The sequence below is a fragment of the Diospyros lotus genome, chromosome 8 (genome assembly GCF_014633365.1).
Source record: "Diospyros lotus cultivar Yz01 chromosome 8, ASM1463336v1, whole genome shotgun sequence".
NCBI classification, from domain to species: Eukaryota; Viridiplantae; Streptophyta; class Magnoliopsida; order Ericales; family Ebenaceae; genus Diospyros; species Diospyros lotus.
In genome coordinates, this window is record NC_068345.1 from 5,816,225 (window position 1) to 5,842,543 (window position 26,319).

The 26,319-nt window shown below is 35.2% G+C and overlaps 1 protein-coding gene and 1 pseudogene across 1 annotated transcript; both read left to right on the forward strand.

The window, feature by feature from the left end:
• The first annotated feature begins 247 nt into the window (after positions 1-247).
• LOC127808731 (BTB/POZ domain-containing protein At4g08455-like) lies at positions 248-2,978 on the forward strand. Its single transcript, XM_052347313.1, has 2 exons — positions 248-529; positions 2,460-2,978. Exons 1-2 carry the CDS (start codon positions 272-274, stop codon positions 2,895-2,897), a joined length of 696 nt encoding a protein of 231 aa, XP_052203273.1. The 5' UTR covers positions 248-271; the 3' UTR covers positions 2,898-2,978.
• Positions 2,979-16,933: 13,955 nt separating this feature from the next.
• LOC127808727 (BTB/POZ domain-containing protein At4g08455-like) lies at positions 16,934-20,572 on the forward strand (annotated as a pseudogene).
• The last annotated feature ends 5,747 nt before the right edge of the window (positions 20,573-26,319 follow it).

A 26,319-nucleotide genomic window follows, 5' to 3' on the forward strand; every position in this document is an offset into this window, starting at 1 on the left:
ATTTATTATATCTTATGTTTAGTATATAAATAATTTTATTAATTGATTCAATATTTCAAAAATATTTTAAAATATATATATTTATCTCCAATTAATTAGATGCTTAGATATTAAAAATATAGTTAATTTAAAAATAAAATATACTTATTATATCTCAGTTATTATCTTTAAGTACACCGTGTGCAATAGTTAATATTTACCTTTTCAAATACATTGCCCCTAAAAATTAACTCTGCAGGGACAAAATCCAGACTTTTCGGAGGAGACTACGATGAGCTGTCTGTCCTGCCATACTAATTTCTGGAGGTCGGATTACGGCTACTGCAGAGAGTGCTCCGAGGAAGCTAGCAAGGCCAAGGAGGAGCTCAAGCACGAGAACGACGATCTCAAGGCCAAGGTCGACTTCCTCTCCCTCCCCTTAGGCCTTCACTCTCCTTCCTTCTCCGACGTTGTCCTCGTCGCCTCCGACGACGGTTTCGGTCACTCCGACGCCAATCCGGTTCCCGTCCTTGCCCATCGGGCCGTTCTGGTCAGTACCTTGTCTTCTCAAACCGACCATTTTCTTCGTGTATTCTTGATTCTGTTAAAATCTTTGTTTGGTTTGTGAACAAGGCAATAATCGAATAATAGGCGCTGAATGTGTTGTTGAGTGGTGTTTAGGTATTCGAAAGAAATTGGAAGGACTTAGGATGTGGAAAGATCAAGAAATTGGAAGGACTTAGGTATTTGAGAAGTTTCGGTATATGTTAAGTTTTTCTTATTCCTTTTGGGATTTGATTAGTGAGAATTCATAGGTTCGCCAGTATCACAAACTTTGAGCCGTTGATTCCCTAAGTAATATTGGACTGATGGCATCAGAGTTTTAGCATGGGATGATGTATTTGTAGAGAATATGGTTCACTTATTTTTTAGATCAGCTTGTAGGGCTTATGCAATTTATTCAGCAGTAAAGTTCTGTTAAAAGGCCTCAGGTAACGTCATTTGTCATGAAGCAAATGTGGCATTTTCCAATGCTTAAGAAAATGTTTATACAAGAATATCTGTGCGTGCTCAACTCTGCACCTTATGGAAGACTGTTGAAAATGAACTGTTTTACCTGGAATATTTTTCCTCATATTATTGAAATTTGAGAAAATTAAGGTCTTGGCTCTTTACTGAGGAAAACCGTAATTGTCTTTATCTTCTACCAAAGAGGAGAGGGCAGTCACACTAGCAGTAGCTCTACCAGCTTGTCAAAGACAGCAACCTCTCTGTTTTTGTTGATTATAACAGAAAGGTCCAAACTTTTTTGGAGATGAATACAAGTATGGCTGGAGGAATGAGATCCAGAAACATTCTTGTAATCTAATTTTGAGTTTCTAAAAGATCCTGTTCACTGTGCGCCCCCCAAATGAAAGAAAATAAATAAATGGATAAAATAGTTTTCAGTTGCTTGATTGCTTCTCAGCTTTAGTGGCCTTCCTCCTGTTCGTTATCCGTGTCTTATCAGGGTTGAACTGTAGTAACCCCTAAGTTTCCTACGCAGATGATATGATCAGGTCATGATGTTTATGATGGTCAACAGTTAGATTGTTGGAATTATCCTAAATACACATGCATAAATATATTATATTTGCCATGATGTCATCTAACGCTGGAATCTATGCAGCAGCATTTGTAGGGTGTTGGTCTGATGCCAATACTGAGTGACCAAGCAACCATCAAATATTCTTGGAGAAGATAGAATTCACTATTAGCTTCTTGTTTTTTGTTCTCCAAATTAAGCTTCACACAATTTACAGTTTTTTTATTATATTATCGTCGTCAACTGCATCTTATCCTAACCAAGTTAGGGTTGATAATACAACATTCTTAATATAAATTGACTTTTAAAAGTCACGTTAACAATACAAATCCATACATTATTATATGATCAAAGCACTATTATATTTCATCAGATGAGTTTAACACTTTTTGTGATTCATTGTAATTGGATGACTACTGTATACTGCATCATTCATGTTTTGCCAAAATTTGACAGAGCTAGGTGATCCTATTTCATAAGTCTCTTAACTTTTTAAGGGACATGTCATTTTAGCTCTCCATGCTTTTTGGCAAAGGATAGCATTCTAAGAAGAAAGGTCTGTTCATTGATCATTGTCATTCTGTTTGTTTATGATGGAAATCTCCTTTTGCTCAATGATATATAATTCCTGAGTTTGGTATTTAAACATTAGCATACCCTTTTAGGAAATGCATAGGTATCTAGGAAAATAAAAACATCACCATGCTGTGTTTTTTTGGTTTAGAGACATCAAGTAGACCTTTATGCACTTTGTGGTTGTAGTTGTTAACCTCTTTTGGCATGTTATGGATTGGGCAATCAACGTTGTATTATGTGGTTTAACTGTCAAAAAATTTGTCATTCCCTTTTTTCTTTGTTTCATTGTCCTTATTTGGTCAATTCATCAACTTATCAGGCCAGTCGCTCCCCAGTTTTCAGAGCCATGCTTGAAAATGAGATGGAGGAAAGCCTGAGCGGTACCATCAAATTAGGTGATGTATCATGTGATGCTCTTCGCTCCTTTGTCCATTATTTGTACAGTGCAGAGGCAAGCCTTGATGAAGGAATGGCCATTGACCTTATAGTAATGGCCGAGAAATACCAAGTGAAACATCTCAAGACCTATTGTGAAAAGTACAAGGTGTCCAAGTTGGTCTGGGAGAATGCCCTCATGAATTTTGCCTTTGCACGCCAATACAACGCTAAGATCTTAGAAAAGGCAGCCTTATTATTGATCATGCACAACATGGATAAGCTTAGCAAGTGTGAAGTATATATAGAGCTCGTGGAGAAGGATCCCCGGCTTGTTGTAGAAATCTACGAGGCTTATCTCTCGATGCACTCGCAAGGTTGAAATTGGATGTACATGAATTCTCATGTGACGTGGCAGGTTAATACTGCTGCACTCGCAAGGTTGAAATTGGATGTACATGAATTGTCATGTGATGTTGGATTTAGAAGAATGTAAATCAAATTCAAATTCTAACCACTTATCTAATCATTTTGTCCACTAAGGAACTTATTCTATAGTAACTACAAAGTCCAACAATCTCCCACTCAGGTGCATTGGATAATGCTTAACTCATCTCTTCTTACAGGACATCAAGGGGTATGATTTCGATGACAATGATAAATGTATTATATCAAACAATTACCAATGCCAACATAATACTTTGTTGCATAGAAAATAAAATTAAATATGAACAATGTCATTTATACCTTAGATAATACATAACACATCAATCAAATGTTTCTAATCTCTCAAGAGTAATTTTGAACAACATTTGATCATCATTCAAAGTTCTTGCACTCATGACCATCACATAGATGATCGTCTAGACCATGAGATACAAAACTTAGATGGCATGGTATAAAATTATATTTCCAAGAATTTGAATTAATTTATCTCTTAGTTCAACCACTTGCTCGGTCATGGCCCGTCTAGTTGCTTATTTGTTGGCCAATTGGATGATATGCTAAAATAGTGTAATTGAACCTCAACTTCATGAAACAATTTAGGTCAAAAGGCATACATAAATAGGGTCTCACACAATGACAAAGAGAGGATAATCTTGTCACTTCTCTATAGCATTCGTATATACAAGCGCATGTTGAATAACGTGCATGCTATAATAGAGTCCTACTAATTGGGGATATTACCCTCAAAACACCGTACCAGCCTAGTCGCCACATAAGCACTAGCATGAGTCACTCAACTTGTGAGTGCTCACATCCAGTTATTATCAGACTTAATATGGAATTTAAGATAAATCTATATTTGACTTATTCAAATAAGCTTCATCTTAGTCGGGCTAAGCCCATGATAACGACCTTAAATATCCCTCATGTATCAAGGCACTTACACTTACCACATAAGTTCAAAGATAAGTTGTCTCATCCTACACACCACATAGGTGTTAAGAGGATCGTCCGAGTGAGATGACGGATCCAAGTCTGGTGATATTCACGAATATGTGCAACTATTTTAATGTTCCCATCTCAATAATATAATGTCATATCATGAACATGATTCAAATTCAGTTTGGAAAAAACATTAACTAAGAGACCACAACCAAAAAACGTATCATTTGAATAGATGTTCACACTAGTACCACGAAAAAAAAGAGAATATTCTTGTCCTAATAAACATGCTAATAATAAAAGATTATACCGAACTCCAAGAGCATATATAACATCCTTTAGAAGTAGGCTTTTGTCATTCTTCATCTTGCGTTGGTACAAACCAACTTCAAGAATTTCTTCTTTTGTGTCATTTCCAAGCATGACATATTGTGTCCCAACTAGCACCTAGTGGTAATCCACAAACCCTTCTTTCTCAATACTTATGTGTCGCGTTGCTTTTGTATCCGAAGTTCACTCAGGATATGAGTATGCAACTAATGTATGCGAGCAAACATAAAGTAAATGAGAAATAGAAGTGGAATATACTTTCTTCGGCTCTGGACAATTCTGAGCGAAGTGACCATTTTACTTATAATTGTAGCATTTTAGTTTTGACAAGCCTTTCTTTCCACCATCTCCCTCTTGGCATTCTTGCTCTTGTCATTCTTATGTATACGACCTGATGCCCTCGGTCCTTGCCTTTTATGTTTGAGCCCGAAGCCCCATGCCTCTCAGCCTTGGCCACAAAATTCGTCGCTCGATTCACTTTGATACGCTCCACCTCAAGCTCCAAGTGACGTGAAATATCATCAAATGTTTTAACATTCTCACCATGTGTCATCAAGAACTTCATATGGGACCACTAAAGGTCAGGCAAGGATTTAATCACCCCTTGAAGTTATTGCTCATCATTAAGCGCTACTCCCACATTCTAAAGTTCTCTAATAAGTGAACCCATCACTCTTAGATGCTTAGGCATGCTATGCCTTGGGTCATTGACATACTATTGAAATTTTAATTGTAAAGCACGAAGATTTGTAACAAATGTTTGACCAAATATGACCTTCAGCTTATGTCACATCTCCACGGTAATCTGGCAAGGCTCAAACTAGCTCATGAGATCACTCCTCATGCTAACAAACATTGTAATGCGAGCATGGCTGTCCCTCTCGAGCCATTTATCATCGGCTTATTGTGTCGCCAAGGAAACATTTTCCCCTTGCGGCATGGGATAAGAAGTTTCTAAGTGTCCCATACCTTTTCCATTTGAAGTAGATACTGAATCTACTTCTCCCATATGGAGTAGTTGGATCCATCCAATTTGTCTATCCTGATCAAACTTCCAACAACTAAATTGGTGGCCATGATCACTAAATTAGGAATAATAAAAGACATTCAGTGCACATGTTTAAAATAAACAATTAAATCAAAGTATTTAGCTTTGCACTCAAGGATCAATAGATTGCCAACCTTCAAAGTCATCGCCCATGATGCATAACTAAAATGCTTTAACTCAATTGTTTATGCGGAATCGATCCACAAAATCCAAACAGTACCTAAGGACCCACACAAGACCCAAGATTGATACTAAACTAAAACTTTGTACAAATTAATTATCAATAAGCAAATAAAATTAAATATTTGTAGAGAACAAATAATTAACGGGGTAATTTTCTATTATGAAAAATATGCCACATCATATTTATCTCATATGCATTTTCAATATAAATATTTGTAACTAAAGCAATTATCATAACAGAATTAAAACACATAATTTTCAAAAATAGTATTCCAAAACTGGATATGCTAAACAAAATAATTCTAAAATATTTTTTTTTCTTTTTTTTTAAAAAAAATCCTTTATTGCATCACGGATTTGGATAATTTAAAATTTACCATACGTCATGACCGATGGGACAAATAATTTAAAATTTACAAAGACGGTAAATTGGATGGTATTTTTTTCTATTTTTCATATTTTTTTTGGGTTATTCATTTTCTGGTGTTTGAATGACAAATACATATATATATATATATATAAAAACATACTCACTAATTCAAAAATCCTTTTAAGTTATTTTTGTATTTATATCAAAATCAAAAATTATTTTTTCATCAAAATATTTTTCATATATATATATATATTTATCTATATTTGTACGTAAGCAAATATTAAGTTTTAGTGTTATAAACTGTCAATAAAGTGTTTTTTAAAATATTTTATATATATATATATATATATTTAAAAATAAAAAAGTAACTACATTAATAAAATTTAAACTCTTAAACTTTAGATAATAATTAGTTTCTTAAATAACTTTATTGTTATATAAATTCTATTTCATTTAAAAAAATAAAAAATAAGTTGTTATTATTAAATGTCATCTAATAAATTTTTATTTAATTTTTGTTTTTACACATACTTATCACAGGACCCCTCTACCTCACCCCTCTCTCTCTCTCTCTCTCTCTCTCTCTCTCTCTCTATATATATATATATGTATTGGATAAAATGACTCTGAATTCATCAATTGCTAGCCCTCTGAACTAATATATGGTGTGTCTGACTAAACTTAAACTGATTTTTGCTTTGTTATATGTATATATATTGTGTGTAAGATGATTAAACTAATATATATAGTATTTTAAAACATATTAAATTTAATGATATTATCATAATAATTTAAATTTTAAATTTTTTATTAAATAATATATTAATAAAATTATAAATAAATTTATTGATGTATTGATAAATGAACTTATTCACAAGTTATTTGCGAACTTCTAATTAAATATATTTACGAATTTCTAATTGAACATATTCGTGAATTTTAACAAGTCGAATTTTACTAAGGTCAACCTTAGTTCGTTTATAATTCAAGTTTTAAAATTAAGTTTAACCTAAACTCATTTATTTTAATGAACAAACTCAAATGAATTTTTGTCTAGTCACAACCGAGTCACTCACGAACTACTTGGCTCATTTACAACCTTATTATTAATATAATACATAATATAATATATTAATATAAGATGATATAAGTCTGAATGTGAAGTGTCTAAATAGTATTTTTAAATTTTTAATGCTGATCATTGCTTAAAGAATAATAGTTATAGTGTATTTATTATATCTTATTTTTAGTATATAAGTAATTTGATTAATTGATTCAATATTTCAAAATATATATATTTATCTCCAATTAATTAGATGATTAGATATTAAAAATAAGATATAATAAATATATTTAATTTAAAAATAAAATATACTTATTATATCTTAATTATTAACTTTAAATAGACTCTGTGCAATAGTTAAACGTTACCTTTTCATATACCTTGCTCTAAAAATTGACACTACAGTGACAAACTCCAGACTTTTCGGTCTGGAATATTTTCATACACCTTTTCATATAACTTTCAATAGACTTTTCTTATACCTATTCATGAGTTCTAGAGGCCAGACAACTTCACTGACTAGTTTACAGAAACAAGATCTCACGATATTTTGATTGTCAAAATATCGCGAGATTTTGATTAGGTTAGAAACACGTTTACACATATTCCATTGAAACAAAAAGAAAGGAAAATTCTTGAGAGCGAGAGAAAGCTTACCGACGGTGATCGAGATCGAGGCGAGGCCTTTCCTTTGGTAATCAAGACCTTCTTTTGGCCCATGATCGAGACCAACCTTTGGCGATCTAGACTGATCTTCAACCATCGAGACTGACCTTCCGCGATTGAGACCTTCCTTCAGTCTCGTCGCTATTCTTCCTCGCTGATGTCGGAGCAAGGTAAGCTAGACTTCATTTTTTCAAATTTTAATCCTCCAATTGGTTTCTTTCTTCTCATGTTGCTTAATTGTTCCAACAACCATCTTCGCCCCAATCTTAATTTACTGTTATAATTTCTATACTCGGTTGTTAATGGTACAGAGTATAAGTAAAAAGAGAAATGTTTTGTTTGTCAAGAGTTGTACTCGATACTGCTTAAACTAACTAGAGGCTTATGTTTCGCTGGCTCTAACACTTATATGATTGAATGTGGAATTGCCTTGTTTTGGATTCTTGTAACGACCCGTAAATCGTAGTTTAATTTAATTAGTAGTTTAATGTGTTAATTAGTGTAAAGATTAATATGTTGTTGATATCAATAATAATAATAAGAATAAGGCTAATAATATTAACAATCATAAGAATAATAAATTATCAAAAGCAAGGGAAGTGAGTGGTTGCTCTAGGACTCATATGTAAGATATAAGGTATGGGAGTGTATTATAATAAGGCTAAAGAAATTGGAGGGGTGAAGTAGCATGAGTCGCTGGAAATATTAATTTACCTAGGAGTAAACATGGCCACGGTTCATGAACCGCCGGTTCCGGTTCAAGAAATCTTTGAACCTGAACCGAACCGCCCAAGGGCGGTTTGGGACGGTTCGATTCCGGTTCCAGTTCGTGCCGGTTCGGTCAACGGTTTGGACCGGTTCGGTCAACGGTTTGAGCCGGTTCGGTCAACGGTTCCGGTTCTGGTTCAAACCGAATTTTTTTAATTTTTTTTAAATATTGTTGTATTCAATTTTGGTCCTTGTTCCGTTGTTCGGTTCGGTTTGATTTCGATTTTTAATTGTTAAATGTAATTGTAAATATAAATATTCTCAACCATATTTTTAATAAAAAAACACTACTAAAAATTGAAGAAATATAAGTAATAATTTCATTAAAAATAATTAAAACAACTAAACAAGTATGTAATACAAGTAATTAATTTTTACAAATGTGAAAAATAAAAAATAAAAAATAGAATTAGACTTAATTTCATTAAAAAATAATTACAACAAAAATGTAATACAAGTAATTAATTTTTACAAATGTGAAAAAAAATAAAATATGGACTTGGATCCTACGCATCTTCATTGGAGTCGGAAGTCGCCGTTGTTGAACCATCATTAACCCATTCGTCAGATGATGATGAATGGATAAGTTCTTCTTGACGTCGCATGTTAGCTCTTTCCCAATCATCGAGGCAAACTTGAGCTTCCAATGATTCTGGAGCCAATCTTGATCTTCTTTCGTCCAAAATGTTGCCTCCACTACTGAATGTTTGTTCAACGGCTACAGTTGAAGCTGGAACTGCAAGAAGTTGACTTGCAATAATTGCAAGAGTTGGAAATGTCTCCTTGTGCCTTTTCCACCACTCCAAAATTTCAAAATTTAAACCTGTATCATCACCAAACTCAAAAACTGTGGTTAGATAAGTTTCGAGCTCCGAATGTGAGCTCGATCTAGGTTTTTTCCTCCTTTGATCTAAAAATTTATGACCCCATTTCATTGGTTGGGAGGAAGAGGAATGCGAAGCCATGGATGGAAATGATTCTTCACTACTAGGAGCAATAACATATGCTTCATATAATTGATTGCATAAAGTTCTAACCTTAGAAATTATAATATTCACATCAATTTCTTCATTATTTTCTAATCCTAACAACGAATAATAGTTAGACAAACACTCAATTAAACCATCAAATTTACACCTAGGATCAAATACCATAGTAACAAGAAAAATTTCAGGAATAAATTGATAATAACGTAACCATTTTTCTCTCATTTCTAAAACAGCATGACAAATTTCTTCAACATTAATTCCTTCCATTAATACACCGGCCACATTCATTGCTTCTATTAAAAATTGATGTGAAGTTGGTTTATAAACACTACTAAGTGTATGAGTAGCATCATTAAAAATTCGTAAAATATTCAAAATTGAACTACAAACATTCCACATAGTTGGAAAAATAGGATATTGTGGAATATAATTTGTTGCAAAAGAACACAATAAATCTTTATATTCAAAAGATTGATTACGTAATTTAAAAGTTGAGTTCTAACGAGTAGGGACATCTTTTGAAAAACGTTTTGGGGTTTGACCATTGGAGGTGCAAAAATGTGCCCATGCTTTTGCAGTTCGAGGGTGTACCCAAATATAAGAAATAACATTTCTAATTGGATCTAAATAAGAATTAAGTGACTTAATACCATCTTGAACATATAAATTTAAAACATGGCATGCACATCTAACATGAAAAAATCTTCCACCAAAATTTGGTTGGCAAATTCTTTTCAATTCATTAATAGAAGCAGTATTAGCCGATGCATTATCAAAAGAAATTGAAAAAATTCTATTAACTAATCTATATTCTTGTAAAATTTGTTAAATTAATCTACAAATATTTTCAGCATTATGACTTTCATCAAAACATCGATACGCAAGAATTCTTTTTTGTAAAACATAATTTTCATCAACCCAATGACAAGTAATACCCATATATGAATGAGTTTGCCAATGATCACTCCAAATATCACTACAAATAGAAACATTAATATTATTGTTTTGAAAATATGTTATCAATTCAATTTTTGAGTTTTTAAACAATTTTAACAAATTCATTTTCAAAGTATTTCTAGGAATTGATTTAAAACTAGAATTAACAAAGTTTTGACAAAATCGAGTAAAACCTAATTTTTCACCAAAACTAAAAGATAAATGATCAATTGCTACCATTTCAGCTAAACCAGACCTACAATTAGCTTCATTATAATGAAATAATTGAGGAGAGTTTGAAGAGGTAGCAAACCCGGATATTTGTGTTTGATCGCGGCTCAATCCAACCTTGAGCGGGTGCTTTGTTTGCAAATGTCGGGCGAAAGTACCATATCCACTTTCTTGCTTGAATTTGTATACCTGATTACAATAATTACAAGATACATCAAATTTACCATCTCCTTTTGATGTTTTCTTGAAATGAATATTAAAAAATCAGAAGTAGAAATTTTTCCACCTCCCTTTTGTTGAGTTTCACTCTCTTGTGTTTGAAAATTTTGAGTTTCAAACTCAACATTTTCAAAATTTCTACCTTCACTTGCCATTTTTTTGAAAAAAGTATGATAATAAAAAAATATAATAATGATAAAATAATATAGTAACAAGTAATAAATAATTAACAATATAATTGAATAAATTGATAAATAACAAAATGAGAAGATTGAAGAAATTGAAATTGAAATATTAAATGAGAGACAAAATTGAGAGAATAATAGCTTGAGACTTGAGAGAGAGAGAGAGAGAGAGAGAGAGAAAGTGTGAAAAATGAGTGGGGGAGGGAGGGGTATATATAGATAGGAATTATAAAATTAAAAAAAAAATTAATAAAATTGGAATTGGACCGTTGGGGGGGGGAGGGGTGTTGCACGGGGGGAGGGGGGTTGTTCCGGTTCCGCGGAACCGGCGGTTCCGGTTCCCCGGAACCTTGAACCGGAACCGGACCGAATTTCGCCAGTTCAGTCCGGTTCCGGCCGGTCCGGTTCCGGTTCGAACCGCCGGTCCGGTTCAATTTTGGCCATGACTACCTAGGAGTAGCCTCAGTTACCATTAAAATTAAAGGGATGCACATGTTTAATTGAAGGAAAAGCTAGCTGAGATAGCAGGCACACGTAAGAGGAAAGGAAGGTCGCGTGATCGAGCATGGAAGGGGGGTTGTTTGCTGATTTTGCTGGAAATTATTTCCAGCCAATTGAGGGTCAAACTATTGAGTGTAGATTTTGATGATTGATTGGCATGTGTGAATGTGAATGTATATTTATATTTTATGTACTAACAAAGCATGAAGCCTTCATAAGGCTTACAAAGCTATTTTTTAGTGCTTTCATGATACATATTATATATGGAAACTTCTTATACTTATATAGAGATTTTATTATATGGAAACAAGTTTTTAGAGAGTTTCTTAGAAATTTGAGTATTTGAGCTATGTATGGAAAATTCTTCTTAGAATGGAAAGTCTAGAAGATTTATATATGGAATTCTTGTTCATATATGGAAAGTTCAAAAGATCTATATGGAAGTTTTTGAGGAGATTGGAGTAGTCCACTATATGGAGTTGCCATATATGTAACTTAGCGACATCGCATTGTTAACGTGGCATTTTGATGACATGGCAGCCACTTGGAGCACACTCATCAAGGCTACATTATCTCGTTGGTCTAGATATGGTAAGAGAATCATGGAGTAAATTTAAAGGTTCCTAGAAGCTCCTTTACTCAGTTAAATATAAAAGTATTTTTTGAATTGCATTCAAATAGAGAAGTTAAAAATTCAACCTTATTGTTCAACATTAATGGAGGAAATTAAGGTTTGAAAGTTAAATTTTGATAGATATTACTTTCCTTTATTGCTGATTCTCTCTCATTAAAAGGATATGGAGACTCAAATCATGGAATCAAGAATCCTACTCATTATAGCTAATTGATATTTTCATTATGGGAGAATATTCTAAGGATATCTTGCATATATTCAGCTACACAAATTGATTCTCTACTTGTCAACATTTTTAGTATGAAAACTTGATCAATTAAGGGATTTTGAAATTATAATTGATATCTTCATTGTTAGACAAATTTGCCTAATTATTTGAGAATATTTGGCTGCATTTTATACCACTTGGAGATTTAAATTCAAATTTCAAATAAGCTATTCTTATTATGGAAGCTAAGGGGTCAATTGCTCAATCAAATGTGTTTGAAGATCAACTAGAAGTCAAAATTGATCATTTATATTTTATGAACGATTTTACAAGAATTATGAAGGATTTTGATGATTTTTTAATCCTTAAAATTAGTCATGCATTACTATAGTTGATCTGCTTATTCAAGGCTGATTGGAGATCAACAAAAGTCAAAAGTCTTTAAGATCAATCAAGTTAGCTGATTATGAAAGGTAAATCAAGAATTCAATATAAAGGGCTGAGATTAGCTTGAAGACTTGCCACATGAAGGGCTGAGATTGATCAAGGAAAGACTACTCTAACACTATATAAAAGGATCTCTTGAAGACTTTGGAACAACTTTTGGAAGCCCTATTATTTTCTACATTATTGGCTGAGATTTTCATTTTCTCTTAATATTTCTCTTCCTCTATCTTCTTGAGAGAAAACTAAGAGAGTTCTCTACACTTTATTGTATTATTTTTCAGAGAACCCTATTTCCCAATCACTACTATTCTTATATCTTGTAAAGAGCATACAAAATCCAAACTAGTAAATGTGAGACTCCAGAAGTAGTTTGGTGGTGGTGAAGCCAAGTGAAGGCTTCGGTGGTTGTAACAAGAGTTTCATATAGTGGATTTGGTTGAAAATCCTTAGGTAGTGGATGTAAGCCATAAAAGCCGAACCACTATACATCGCTGTGTTCTTCTTCTCTTCATTCTTACTTATTCTTGCTTGCTTGATTATACTTGTTTGTTTTTGGTCTTGTGATATCTGAAGTAGCCGAATCCTAAGGCCTACATTCTTGGTGGTTATTTTGATTATATTTTGATTTTCTTTAATTGATCATTCTTTGTACTCATTTAATATTCCATTTCGTTTATTTAAAGACTTGTTATTGTATGCATTCAAATCACCTCTTTTCACCAAATTGTAATTTGAAGAGTATATTGGATTAAAGCACATACTAGCACAGCCGGCGGATATCATATTATCCATTTAGTATTTAAGTGCTCCCGTACTCTCATCTACAATTTTGGTTTGTATTAAATTTATTTTTTCATGTATATACGTGCATAAGTTTTGAATTAGAATTTTAAAAGGTGTCAATTCACCCCTCTCTTGACTAGGTTAGAACTCAACACAAACGACGCCATATGGAAGGGGAAGGTAACAGCTTCTGCTACCCACGTGGCGCATCCATGACCTTTTAATTTTTTGGTGGCTTTTAAGCCATTAATCAGCTCATTTAATAGCCCATTTGAGCATTAATCTGCAGCCAAATTGAAGCAGCATAATGCGCGCGGGGGGCAGCAAAAATCAGAGAAAATTGAGATTATTTTGGAAAATCTCACTTTTAATCGCAGTCTGAGGATACCAGGTAATTCGAGAAGCTGAGTAATAAATTTTGTATGGTTGAAATTTCATTTAGAGCCTAATTTTATTAGTTTTGTCAAGATTATACGATGTTGCAGTTTGTATAATTTTTGTCGCTTTTTGGACAGAGAAAGCCCAAGGATCTCTTCTACGAGGCAAGTTTCCTACTCCCTCTACGGAGTTCCTTCCGTTGTGAATTTATTTACCCTCCATTTGTTTGTTTCAGTCCTTTTATTAATTATGGAGTTATGAGCCCTTTGTTGTAAATTAAATTTAATAAGTTATCTTCGAGGATTTTATTTGTTGGTTGCCTACGGGGGTTTTTGCCACCCCCACGTCTTTGGGAATGATGCCGAACTCATTTGGGGATTAGGTTCCTAAATGTCCGGATGTGGTTATGGATTCTTTGACTAGGAGTGGGCTAGAGCTGTTAAGCAGTGGGGGCAAGGGTCAGCTGTTTGGTGACATTGGAGTTGACTATTTACAATCTTTCTTAGACCGTCGGTCGAACACTCCTAGTCACTGACCATCAACCAGTGCCAAGCACTGCTGACTAGCTCTGCCATTATATGATTTACTGCATGACTTGAGATCTTTTATTACTGTTGCATGGTTTTGGTATGCACATGGGTACGGGGTGCATGTTGGGGTTTTCATGTTTTGTTTATGCTTGGGCACAAATATCCTAGTATTGTTAGATTGCATTTGGTACGGGTATATGCATCGCGTGTGGTTTACTATGTGGGAGAAGCATCTGCCTGATGCTTGGATGTATGGGCGCCAGTGTATCTAGTTGATGCTTACTACGCCTTGCATCTTATATGCGCATTGCATGGTTACTATGTGTTCAGCAGTCATGGACGAGAGTACTATTCCGATGGAGTTTAGGGCTCGGTTATTTAGAGGCTCGAGTGTCGAGAGCATTGACCCGAGGAAGTGCGCACAGGTATGTTGAAGACTTATGTTGCCTTTCAGGGCAGCGGCAGGTTGGTATGAGACTTGGGTGCGGGGTGTCTTATGTGGGCCTCAATAACCGGTATGTGCTTTCATTACGCTATCCTATTGTGTTGTAGCGTCTCATGAGTTGTGTGTATGTGTGGGACTATGGTTGGGGAGTTTACTCCTTCTATTTAACTTATAGCCTTTCTTTTCTTATAAACTTACTGAGTCTTGCGACTCACCTTACTTTCCATCATTCCAGGTAAAGGCAAAGCTAAAGTTAAGGGCGAGGACCGCAGTACCTAGTACCTAGCCGTGTCGGTATGGTGTACAGTCAGTTTTCCCCTCGTTGTCTCTGATGTTTTGATGGGATTTTAGTTCCTTTATTTTTTATTGTGTTGGGTCGTTCCTTGTATTTTCTATTGGTTGGCACAAGTGTCTGTATGCATTTATATACTATGTGACCACTGTACTAGCGGGATACTCGTATGCGTACATGTGTATAGTTTTGCTTTCGCTGCATTATTTCCTATGTATGCATGCCAGGGTAGTTCCCATTTTGTATTTCTTTCTTTCTCTTTCTGTAGGCACTCCCATTCGGGTTGCCTGGGTGGTTGGAATATCCGAGCATGAGTGTTTACAATTCTTCTCACAGTACAAAAATTTCTAAATCTTGTTTTAGGACCTTTGGTTCTAAAGAAGACTTAATCTAGGACCAAGATGATTTGTTGTAAATATATATTCTTTCAAGTTGAAGGACCAATATGATTTGTTGTTGATTTTATTTAGATCTAAAAGTTCTTCTTGCTGAGAAGAGGAAAAAGCACTGTAAGAATTTCTCTTCACTGGTAAATAATATTCCTCAAGATCAAATGTGTTCTCAACGTTGGCTGGGTTGGAATCTAGACCTTTAGCTATCTTTCTCTATTCCTGACTCACCCTCATTTTAATAATCCATATGTTAGTTGTTTTGGATAACTCAGAGCTGCTGTTAGCCTTTATTTTTTCGGATTATTGAGGTTTTGAGACATAGCGGTTGGATCAGTTTGGAAATACGGAAAAAGAAGGACTTGTAGTTGAATTACCGATGTGAGATTGAGTTGTGATAAAACTTTTCATTATTGATTCATGCCTTTATGTTATTTTAATATGTTTCTAATGTTCAATAATTGCCAATCATATATTCAGTAACTTGAATGGTGGGTGACATTATTATTATACTTTTAGGCTATATATGTTTTGAATGGGTGAATCACTAGTTGAACCAGGGAACCAGTAGTATTCTGGCTGATTTGCTGCCTGGTCCAAATTTAATAACAATGTGAGATATATGTCCAAAGCATGACCTTTTGATTTGATAATCCAGTCAAAATTAATGCATTGGTTTACATTATTTTGTTTTTCCTTCCATTTTCCTCTTTCTTGAGTAGTCCTAGCTGCAAGCATAGTGGGGAATTATTTTCTTTTCCATTCTTTTGATTTCTATTGGCAAAAAACAGAGCTTCATCAAGCCTGAGAGAACCTTCCATGAAATGCATACTTTGGCCTTTGTTTTGTTACCGTTGATTCTTTGTTGATCTAACAGTACCTTACAGTTGATACGGAGACCACACCTGGAGGTAAATGTGGATCTACAAATAAATTCTACAGCTACAAATGTAAATATTCAGGAGGAAGGAAAATGTTGAGGAAGAAAACTCCATCGTGGTACGGCGTTCATGGTGCACCAACAAATGAAATAATGAAGGCTTAAAATAATTAAATTATTGGTGGAACTTGAAGTTTGGAAACAATAAAATAATGAAGCTTGAAGCCATTATTGGAGACTAAATTGGAGGCATCAATGGAAGTGAAACCATGCCGGTGAAGATATAATAGAAGCAAAGAGTGAATATTAATAAACAAATGAAGGTTGAAATGAATTGAATAATGGAAGCTTGGACAATGAAAACTTGGAAGGAATTGAATAATGGAAGCCACACAGCAAGGCTTGGCCGCAAGCTACTTCCAAATTGATTAATTCAACCGAGAACGCCGACGAGGATGGCGAAGAGTTTAAGAAGATGATGAGGGCGTGATAGTGAGACGGTGGAGAGAGAGAGAGAGACGGTGGAGAGAGGATGAGGAAGTACAGGGCGGGCGGGAAGGAGATGAGGAATAACATGGCGGGAAGAGGGGACTTCACTGGTTTGACTGAAAATTTCTTGAGTTATGAGGGGGCAATTTTGTCGAATTATCTTCTTTCTGTAAACCGTCGGTAAGGAGGTCTTTCTGGCTCTCAATAATTTTTCTCTCCTATTCATATACCTTTTGACTTTTTATATACCTTTTCATATAACTTTAAATAGACTTTTCGGTCAAAAAATTGAGGCGGTGGTGGTGCCGCTGGAATCATGAAATGTCGGTACTGCAAAAAGAATTACCGGGCGGCGACGAATTGTGCGCCGGCGCCGGCTTTCACGACGGCGCCGACTTTCGTGGTGTCGCCGGCTTTCGGAGCGGCTCCGGCTTTCGGAGTGGCGCCGGCTTTCGAGGTGGCGGATTCCGGCGCCTGCGGAGAGTGCTACGAGAAAGCTATCGAGGCTAAGGAGGAGCTCAAGCACGAGAACGACGATCTCAAGGCCAAGGTCGCCTTCCTCTCCCTCCCCCTAGGCCTTCACCCTCCTTCCTTCTCCGACGTTGTCCTCGTCACCTCCGACGATGGTCTCGGTCACTCCGACGCCATTACAGTTTCCGTCCCTGCCCATCGGGCCGTTCTGGTCAGTTCCTTGTCTTCCCAAACCGACCTTTTTCTTCGTGTATTCTTGATTCTGTTAAAATCTTTGTTTGGTTTGTGAGCAAGGCAATAATCGAATAATAGGCGCTGAATATGTTGTTGAGTGGTGTTAGGTATTTGAAATAAATTGGAAGAGCATAGGATGGGGAAAGATCAAGAAAGAGATATCAGTTGCAGTGAGCGGATCAAACACTGCTTGAACTCTTTATTTGGATCGTAATTGTGGTCATTATTTTTCAGTTTTAGTTTCAGATTCAACTCTAGTTCATTTCTTGGACGCTAATAAAATGAACTTTAGGAGCCAACAAATACTTCCCCCCATTCAAACTTCTTTCACATTTTTTCTACATGGAGAAGCTAAGAATTTACGGAATTTTCCATCCAGGATCCTGGATTGCAATATGTGGAGGAAACGGTTTGAATAGGAAACAAAAATTCTTGTTTTGAGAAGTTTTGGTATAAGTTAAGTTTTTCTTATTCCTTTTGGGATTTGATTAGTGAGAATTCATTGGTTCGCCAGTATCGCAAACTTTAGGTAGTTGATTCCCTAAGTATTATTGGACTGATGGCATCAGAGTTTTAGCATGGGATGATGTAATTGTAGAGAATATGGTTTACTTATTTCTTTAGATCAGCTTGTAGGGCTTATACAATTTATTCAGCGGTAAAGTTTTGTTATAAGGCCTCAGGTAACGTCATTTGTCATGAAGCAAATGTGGCATTTTCCAATGCTTAAGAAAATGTTTATACAAGAATATCTGTGCGTGCTCAACTCTGCACCCTATGGAAGACTGTTGAAAATGAACTGGTTTACCTGGAATATTTTTCCTCATATTATTGAAATTTGAGAAAATTAAGGTCTTAGCTCTTTATTGAGGAAACCATTAATTGTCTTTATCTTCTACCAAAGAGGAGAGGGCAGTCACACTCGCAGTAGCTCTACCAGCTTGTCAAAGACAGCAACCTCTCTGTTTCTGTTGATTACAACAGAAAAGTCCAAACCTTTTTGGAGATGAATACAAGAATGGCTGGAGGAATGAGATCCAGAAACATTCTTGTAATCTAATTTTGAGTTTCTAAAAGATCCTGTTCACTGTGCGTCCCCCAAATGAAAGAAAATAAATAAATAGATAAAATAGTTTTCAGTTGCTTGATTGCTTCTCAGCTTTAGTAGCCTTCCTCCTGTTCGTTATCCGTTTCTTATCAGGGTTGAACTGTAGTAACCCTTAAGTCTCCTACGCAGATAGTATGATCAGGTCATGATGTTTATGATGGTCAACAGTTAGATTGTTGGAATTATCCTAAATACACATGCATAAATATATTATATTTGCCATGATGCCATCTGATGCTGCAATCTGTGCAGCAGAATTTGTAGGGTGTTGGTCTGATGCCAATACTGAGTGACCAAGCAACCATCAAATATTCTTGGAGAAAATAGAATTCACTATTAGCTTCTTGTTTTTGTCCTCTAAATTAAGCTTCCCACAATTTACAGCTTTTTTTATTATATCATTGTCGCCAACTGCATCTTATCCTAACCAAGTTAGGGTTGATGATACAAATCCGTGTATTATTATATGATCAAAGCATTATTATATTTCATCAGATGAGTTTAACACTTTTTATGATACATTGTAATTGGATGACTACTCTATACTCCATCACTCAAGTTTTGCCAAAATTTGACAGAGCTCGGTGATCCTATTTCATAAGTCTCTTAACTTTTTAAGGGACATGTCATTTTAGCTCTCCATGCTTTTTCTGCAAAGGATAGCATTCTAAGAAGAAAGGTCTGTTCATTGAGCAATGTCATTCTGTTTGTTTATGATGGAAATCTCCTTTTGCTCAATGATCTATAATTCCTGAGTTTGGTATTTAAACATTAGCATACCCTTTCAGGAAAAGCATAGGCATCACCATGCTGTATTTTTTTCATTTAGAAACATCAAGCAGACCTTTATGCACTTTGTGGTTATAGTTGTCAACCTCTCTTTTTGCATGTTATGGATTGGGTAATCAACGTTGTATTACGTGGTTTAACTGTCAAAAAATTTGTCATTCCCTTTTTTATTTGTTTCATTGTGCTTATTTGATCAATTCATCAGGCCAGCCGCTCCCCAGTTTTCAAAGCCATGTTTGAAAATGAGATGGAGGAAAGCCTGAGCGGTACCATCAAAATAGGTGATGTATCATGTGATGCTCTTCGCTCCTTTGTCCATTATCTGTACACTGCAGAGGCAAGCCTTGATGAAGAAATGGCCATTGACCTTTTAGTATTGGCCGAGAAATACCAAGTGAAACATCTCAAGACCTATTGTGAAAAGTACACGGTGTCCAAGTTGAACTGGGAGAATGCCCTCAAGAATTTTGTCTATGCACGCCAACACAATGCTAAGATCTTAGAAGAGGCAGCCTTACTATTGATCATGGACAACATGGATAAGCTTAGCAAGTGTGAAGTATATATGGAGCTCGTGGAGAAGGATCCCCGGCTTCTTGTAGAAATCTACGAGGCTTATCACTCGAGGTAGGTTAATATTGCTGCACTCAGAAGGTACGCAAATAACGATCCATGAGGAGTCTTTTATTTATTCATGAATCATTTTAAATTTCAAGCTCTTTAGTTGTATTAAAGACTTGCAGAAGGCCCAAGATAAACGATATTTTGGGTATTTATTTGCAAATTTAGTCATATCTAGTAAGTGGTATTGAATATGTGATTGGATTCTCTTATAATTATTTTTGAAAAGGAAAATATAAAGAAAGGGTTTTTTTATATATAAATTTACTTGTAACCTCGTCTTATTGGGATTAGGAGGTAGGGGTCACACACATGTTCAAAACAAAGAATTAAATCAAAATATTTAGCTATGCACCTAAGGATCAACAGATTGCTAAGATTCAAAGTCATCATTCATGATGTACAACTAAAGCGTTTCAACTTAATTGCTTATGTGAAACTTGTTGAGTCAACTTATTTATATTAATTAATTTTGATAATTAATAAAAATATTTTTATGATATAAATATATTCTCTTTTTTATGTAAAAATTAAATTTATTTTGAATTAAAGAGAATTATTTTTAGATATGTTTTTTTTCTTACTCGTGTAAAAAGTAAATTTATTTTGAATTAAAAGAGAATTATTTTTAGATATGTTTTTTTTTTTAATCATTTATATCTTAAAAGGTTAGGTTAAGTTTTTTTTACTATTTTTAAGTTATTTTTAATTTTTAATTTTTTAAAATAATAAAAATACGTTCTTTTGTTGTTTTTAAAAATATATTTTTAAAAATAAAAAAAATTATAAAGAAAATTCAAAAATAACAAAAATTATTTTGAGTGTTTTCATTCAAAATAAATTTTAAAATCAAAATTTATTTTTTTATTTATTCGTATTTTATTATTATAAAAAAAATATTACAAAATTTATTAATTTTAAAATATATATATTTTTTAATAATATATTAACATTAAATATTTTTAATTTACTTAATAATCAAATTTATTCAATAAAATATTATTAAAAAATTATTTTTAAAATTTCAAAGGAAATGCGATTTTTAATTTTTATTTTAAGAAATAATTTTTTAAAATGACAAAGAAAATACGTTTTTAATTTTTTAAAAATAGACTATCAAAATAAAAAAGTGAAAATTAATTTAAAACTGAAAATTAAAAAATAAAGAGAACGTAGCTTTATATTTTGAATTTTTAAGTTTTGAATTAAAGAATAATTACTTTTAGACATATTTTCTCTTATTTATACAAAAAGTAAATTTATTTTGAATTAAAAAAGATTATTTTTAAACATATTTTCTTATTTTAATCATTTATATCTCAAAAGCTTATATTTAAATTTTTAAATTTTCATTTTTCATATAAAAAATAAATTTATTTTGAATGAAAGATAAAACATGTTTTCTTATTGCTTGAAAAAGTCTAAATAATTTTTTAATTTTAAATTTTATATTAACCTTTTTTTTAATAGTTAGTTTGTTTGAAAGATGTATATATATATGGTAAGAATGGAGGCTCAAAGAGAAAACAAACTTGATAGAACATTCAGACATAAGTGAGAAGTTTCGAAGTGCTGGAAGTGTATTGGCTAGTGAAATTCTCAACTGTTAGTGATTTGTTTGCAATTGTTTCTGGTTGTAAATTTGTTGTTTTTATTCACTTGTTGTGTGATGGTATAATATTTACTAGTAGTATGCTAGTCGTTCTTGTTTAGATAAAGGATTGTATGTTGATTCTAGCTCTAATTAAAAGTTGGTGTTGATTCTCTTTAATGGAATCTCAAACTAAGTTTTGAGAGCCTCAAGTTAAGTCTTGAGAAAGATGATTAGGCTTTTTAAAATTGAACCTTTATAAATTTCTCTTATTCCTTGTGATTGTGTAATTTTATTATTATTAATCCTACTCCAATCACCACGTATTAAAATCACAAATTTACAAATTTTTAAAAAAATTAAAATTATTAACTTTAAAAAAAAAAAAAACTCAATTCACCTTTTCTTGGGTATTTTTTTGGGCAACAGAACTGATCCATAAAATCCAAACAGTACCTAAGGACCCACATTGGGCCCAAGATCGGTACTAAACCAAAACTTGACATAAATTAATTATCAATAAACAAATTAAATTGAATATTTGCATAAAACAGATAAACAAGGTAATTTTCTATTATACAAAATATGCCACATTATATTTATCTCACATTTTCAATATAAATATTTACAACTAAAGCAATTATCATGACAAAATTAAAATACATAATAAATGCCATGAAGATAACATCATTAATTTTCAAAATTAGCATTCTAAAAATGGATATGCTAAAAAAAATAATTCTAATTTTTTTCTTTTTTTGAAAAAAATCCATTATTGGGTCACGGATTTAGATTGAATTAATGGGTCCAAATTCATGCTTGCAATGGGTCACAAATTTGCTGTCATGGGTTGAATTAACCCTTATCCAAATCTGCTCATGGATCTCTTAATGTATTGGCTCAACTTGATCTGGATCTAACTTAGTAGGTCGACCCAACACTAAATGGGTCAACCTATCTTCATCTCCAAAACACTTAGGGTTTCTGCCTTGCATCTACACCACTACTGTTGTCTTATTCCTCTCCCTCTTAGCTGTCACTGACCGCATCTTTTTCGTCTTCACCTTTTATTATTGGCGACTCTGGCAGCCAACTTTCTTCCTTAATGGTAGTCATGGCATTGAAGACCATATATAGCCTCTAGTTATGCCACTCATGTCGAGCACAAAGCTCTGCGCCATGGTAGTGAGTAGAGGTTATCGGCCATGGCATCATCGACCACTACTATGGCAAGAATCAACCCATGGCCAAGAAAACGTATCTCAATCGAATGGCCAAGACGATGACCCACGATGGAGAAGACAACTAATGACCCACAGCCACTGTAACATCTTGAAATTTGGAGATAAATAATAATTATTAATTTCGGTGTTTAAGGTCATTGTTGAGCATTTGGAGATTTAAGAAAAAATAATAATTTATGTTGTTTTGAGGAAATGGAAAATTAAGATAATTAATTAATTTATTTGAGAATATTTATGGAAATAATGGAAGAATTAAATTGGTGGATTTTTGAAAATGTTCGGGGTATAAGTGTAATAAAGAGAAAAGAGGTGTGGGGTGTGTGCGTGTGAATTTCGAAAGTTCTGGGAGTACTGGTGCAATTTCCAAAAGAGGACCAAGGGTCCCTTTAAAAATAATCGCGCGCAATATATGTGTGAGGATGGCAGCTAGCGCAGACGGTCGTGTGTGCGAGGGAGGTAAGTGCAAGTCGAGTTCGATCTTGCGTGGAGGTTGTGTGCGCGAGGGGAAAATGGCTGAATTTTTCAGCCAGAGAGGAAGGCCGAAACGATGTCGTTTTGGCCCAAGGCTGTGGCTTTTTTCGCGTAGCCCAATGGCTACCACGTGGCGTGCGCTAGTGTAACATCCCGCTCGAGCGATAGGAAGGACCGGAACAACTTACCCTGATGGGCCTACACGAACTTCCCAGGGGGGTCACCCATCCTTGGATTGCCCCAGGTCAAGCACGCTTAACTTGGGAGTTCTTTGCCAACATTCAGCCCAAAAGGTATCCAACTGGTGTTGTTTCCTTTCTTACACTATCCTCGATATATACTAACCTCTCTGGGCTCTCGGGGTATTACATTCTTCCCCCCTTAAGCGCATGACGTCCTCGTCATGCGACCTTACAACTGGTCCCAGATCTTTTCCCCTTGGGGGCTGCCATCCTAGAAGCCTGCCGGAAGCTGCTCCTTGTACAGGCCCTCGAGCCCCGGCGCCACTCCCCGCCCTCATCGGATCGCTTTCGCCAAGGGTCGGCTCTGATACCACCTGTAACATCCCGCTCGAGCGATGGGAAGAACCGGAACAACTTACCCTGATGGGCCTACACGAACTTCCCAGGGGGTCACCCATCATTGGATTGCCCCAGGTCAAGCACGCTTAACTTGGGAGTTCTTTGCCAACATTCAGCCCAAAAGGTATCCAGCTGGTGTTGTTTCCTTTCTTACACTATCTTCGATATATTCTAACTTCTCTAGGCTCTCGGGGTATTACATTCTCCCCCCCTTGAGCACATGACGTCCTCGTTATGCGACCTTACAACCGGTCCCAGATCTCCCCCCGATGCATGGCCGATGTGGGATTCGCCTAAGGTGCCTACACGCACCCCCCCTCGGGGACTCAGCGTCATCACTGAAGTTTGCCCCACCATCGCGCTCAGAGGCTCGGGGGTCGGCTCTGATACCATTTGTAACATCCCGCTCGAGCGATAGGAAGGACCGGAACAACTTACCCTGATGGGCCTACACGAACTTCCCAGGGGGGTCACCCATCCGTGGCTTGCCCCAGGTCAAGCACGCTTAACTTGGGAGTTTTTTGCCAACATTCAGCCCAAAAGGTATCCAACTGGTGTTGTTTCCTTCTTTACACTATCCTCGATATATACTAACCTCTCTGGGCTCTCGGGGTATTACATTCTTCCCCCCTTAAACGCATGACGTCCTCGTCATGCGACCTTACAACTGGTCCCAGATCTTCTCCCCTTGGGGGCTGCCATCCTAGAAGCCTGCCGGAAGCTGCTCCTTGTACAGGCCCTCGAGCCCCGGCGCCACTCCCCGCCCTCATCGGACCGCTTTCGCCAAGGGTCGGCTCTGATACCACTTGTAACATCCCGCTCGAGCGATAGGAAGGGCCGGAACAACTTACCCTGATGGGCCTACACGAACTTTCCAGGGGGGTCACCCATCCTTGGATTGCCCCAGGTCAAGCACGCTTAACTTGGGAGTTCTTTGCCAACATTCAGTCCAAAAGGTATCCAACTGGTGTTGTTTCCTTTCTTACACTATCCTCGATATATACTAACCTCTCTGGGCTCTCGGGGTATTACAGCTAGGCCATTCTTTTTGTGTCTTGCTGAGCAACCTCTGTAAGCGCAATTTAAGGTCGATTTCGGCCATTTTCGAAGCAGAAGGTAGAGAGAAATTGAGGGAGAATAAGGGGAGTCGGCCAGCAGCAGGAAAGAAGGAAAAATAGAAGAAATAGGAAGAAAAACTAGAGAATTTTGGAGTTATTCGATATTTATGGGTAAAATTATTAGAAGTATTATACATCTAAGTTATAGATTTTTCACAGTTAGATTATGCGGATTATGTGGTTAAATTTAATTAATTGGAGCCGCAATCTTGTTATTTTTTGTATAACGTTTTACTTCACAGCCAAAGCACCAAAAATGTAAGAATCAGCCATTTAAAGGAAAGCTCATAACCCTCTCCTTATGTTCTTGATTTCCTATGCAAGTCTCCTAGTTTTTCATATTCTAATCTCTCTCTCATCGTGACTCGATTTCACGCATTAACAATGATATTCTGCGTGACAATCATTCCATGACTTATATGTCATTATGGGGTCTAGTAGTGATGAAATGAGTTAAGTGATGCATTAGTGTTGTTCATTTCGTCTGTTATGAAACTTCATTTCGCTTTACTTCCTTTGAGAATGATGCCAAACTCATTAGGGCTAGGTTCAGAGAAAGTTGGTTATGGCTAAGTTATGGGGTTATGTTAAGAGTTTTAATAAGAAAAGTGTAATGTTTTGTAATACGTGTGTGGGAATGATTTTTTTATATATATGAGGGAAGACGAGAACAAGAACAATATGTGAATGTTTATGTTACGAGATGCATGGGGGAGATCTTAAGAAATGTTAACTCTGAACTTGTCTAAGTTTAGCGATGTTTGTATGTGTATGTCTAAGGGTATGGGGTACAAAATCACTGATTGTCGATCGTAGATCGTGGCAGTCGATGGTTGGATGTATAAGCGTCAATTATTAGTTGTTACGATAAACGGTAGACGGGCCAACAGAGCTAGTACTGTTAGTTACCCGCCTTGGTTTGTGCATATCATGATGTTGCGTGTTGTATAGGGCACTATAAGAATTTTTAGTTTTAGTGACAAAAATATTCTGTCACTAAATCCAAAAATCTATTGCTAAATCAATTTAGTGACAGATTAGCGACGGACTTTTTCCTTGGTTGAAGTCATTGTCGCTATTTTTTTTTTTTTTTTTGCGACAGATCCGTTATTAATTTAGCGACAGATTAGCGACGAAAAATTTCCGTCACTAAATGTATTTTTTTTTAATTTAGCGATGAAAATTTTCGTTGCTATTTTTTTAAAAAAATTTATAAAAAA

What these genes read in the sequence shown, in the direction of transcription:
- LOC127808731 (XM_052347313.1), top strand. Translation starts at nt 272, where the DNA reads ATGAGCTGTCTGTCCTGCCATACTAATTTCTGGAGGTCGGATTACGGC. An exon ending in TTGCCCATCGGGCCGTTCTG is followed by an intron (nt 530 to 2,459) that starts GTCAGTACCTTG and finishes TCAACTTATCAG; the next exon opens with GCCAGTCGCTCCCCAGTTTT.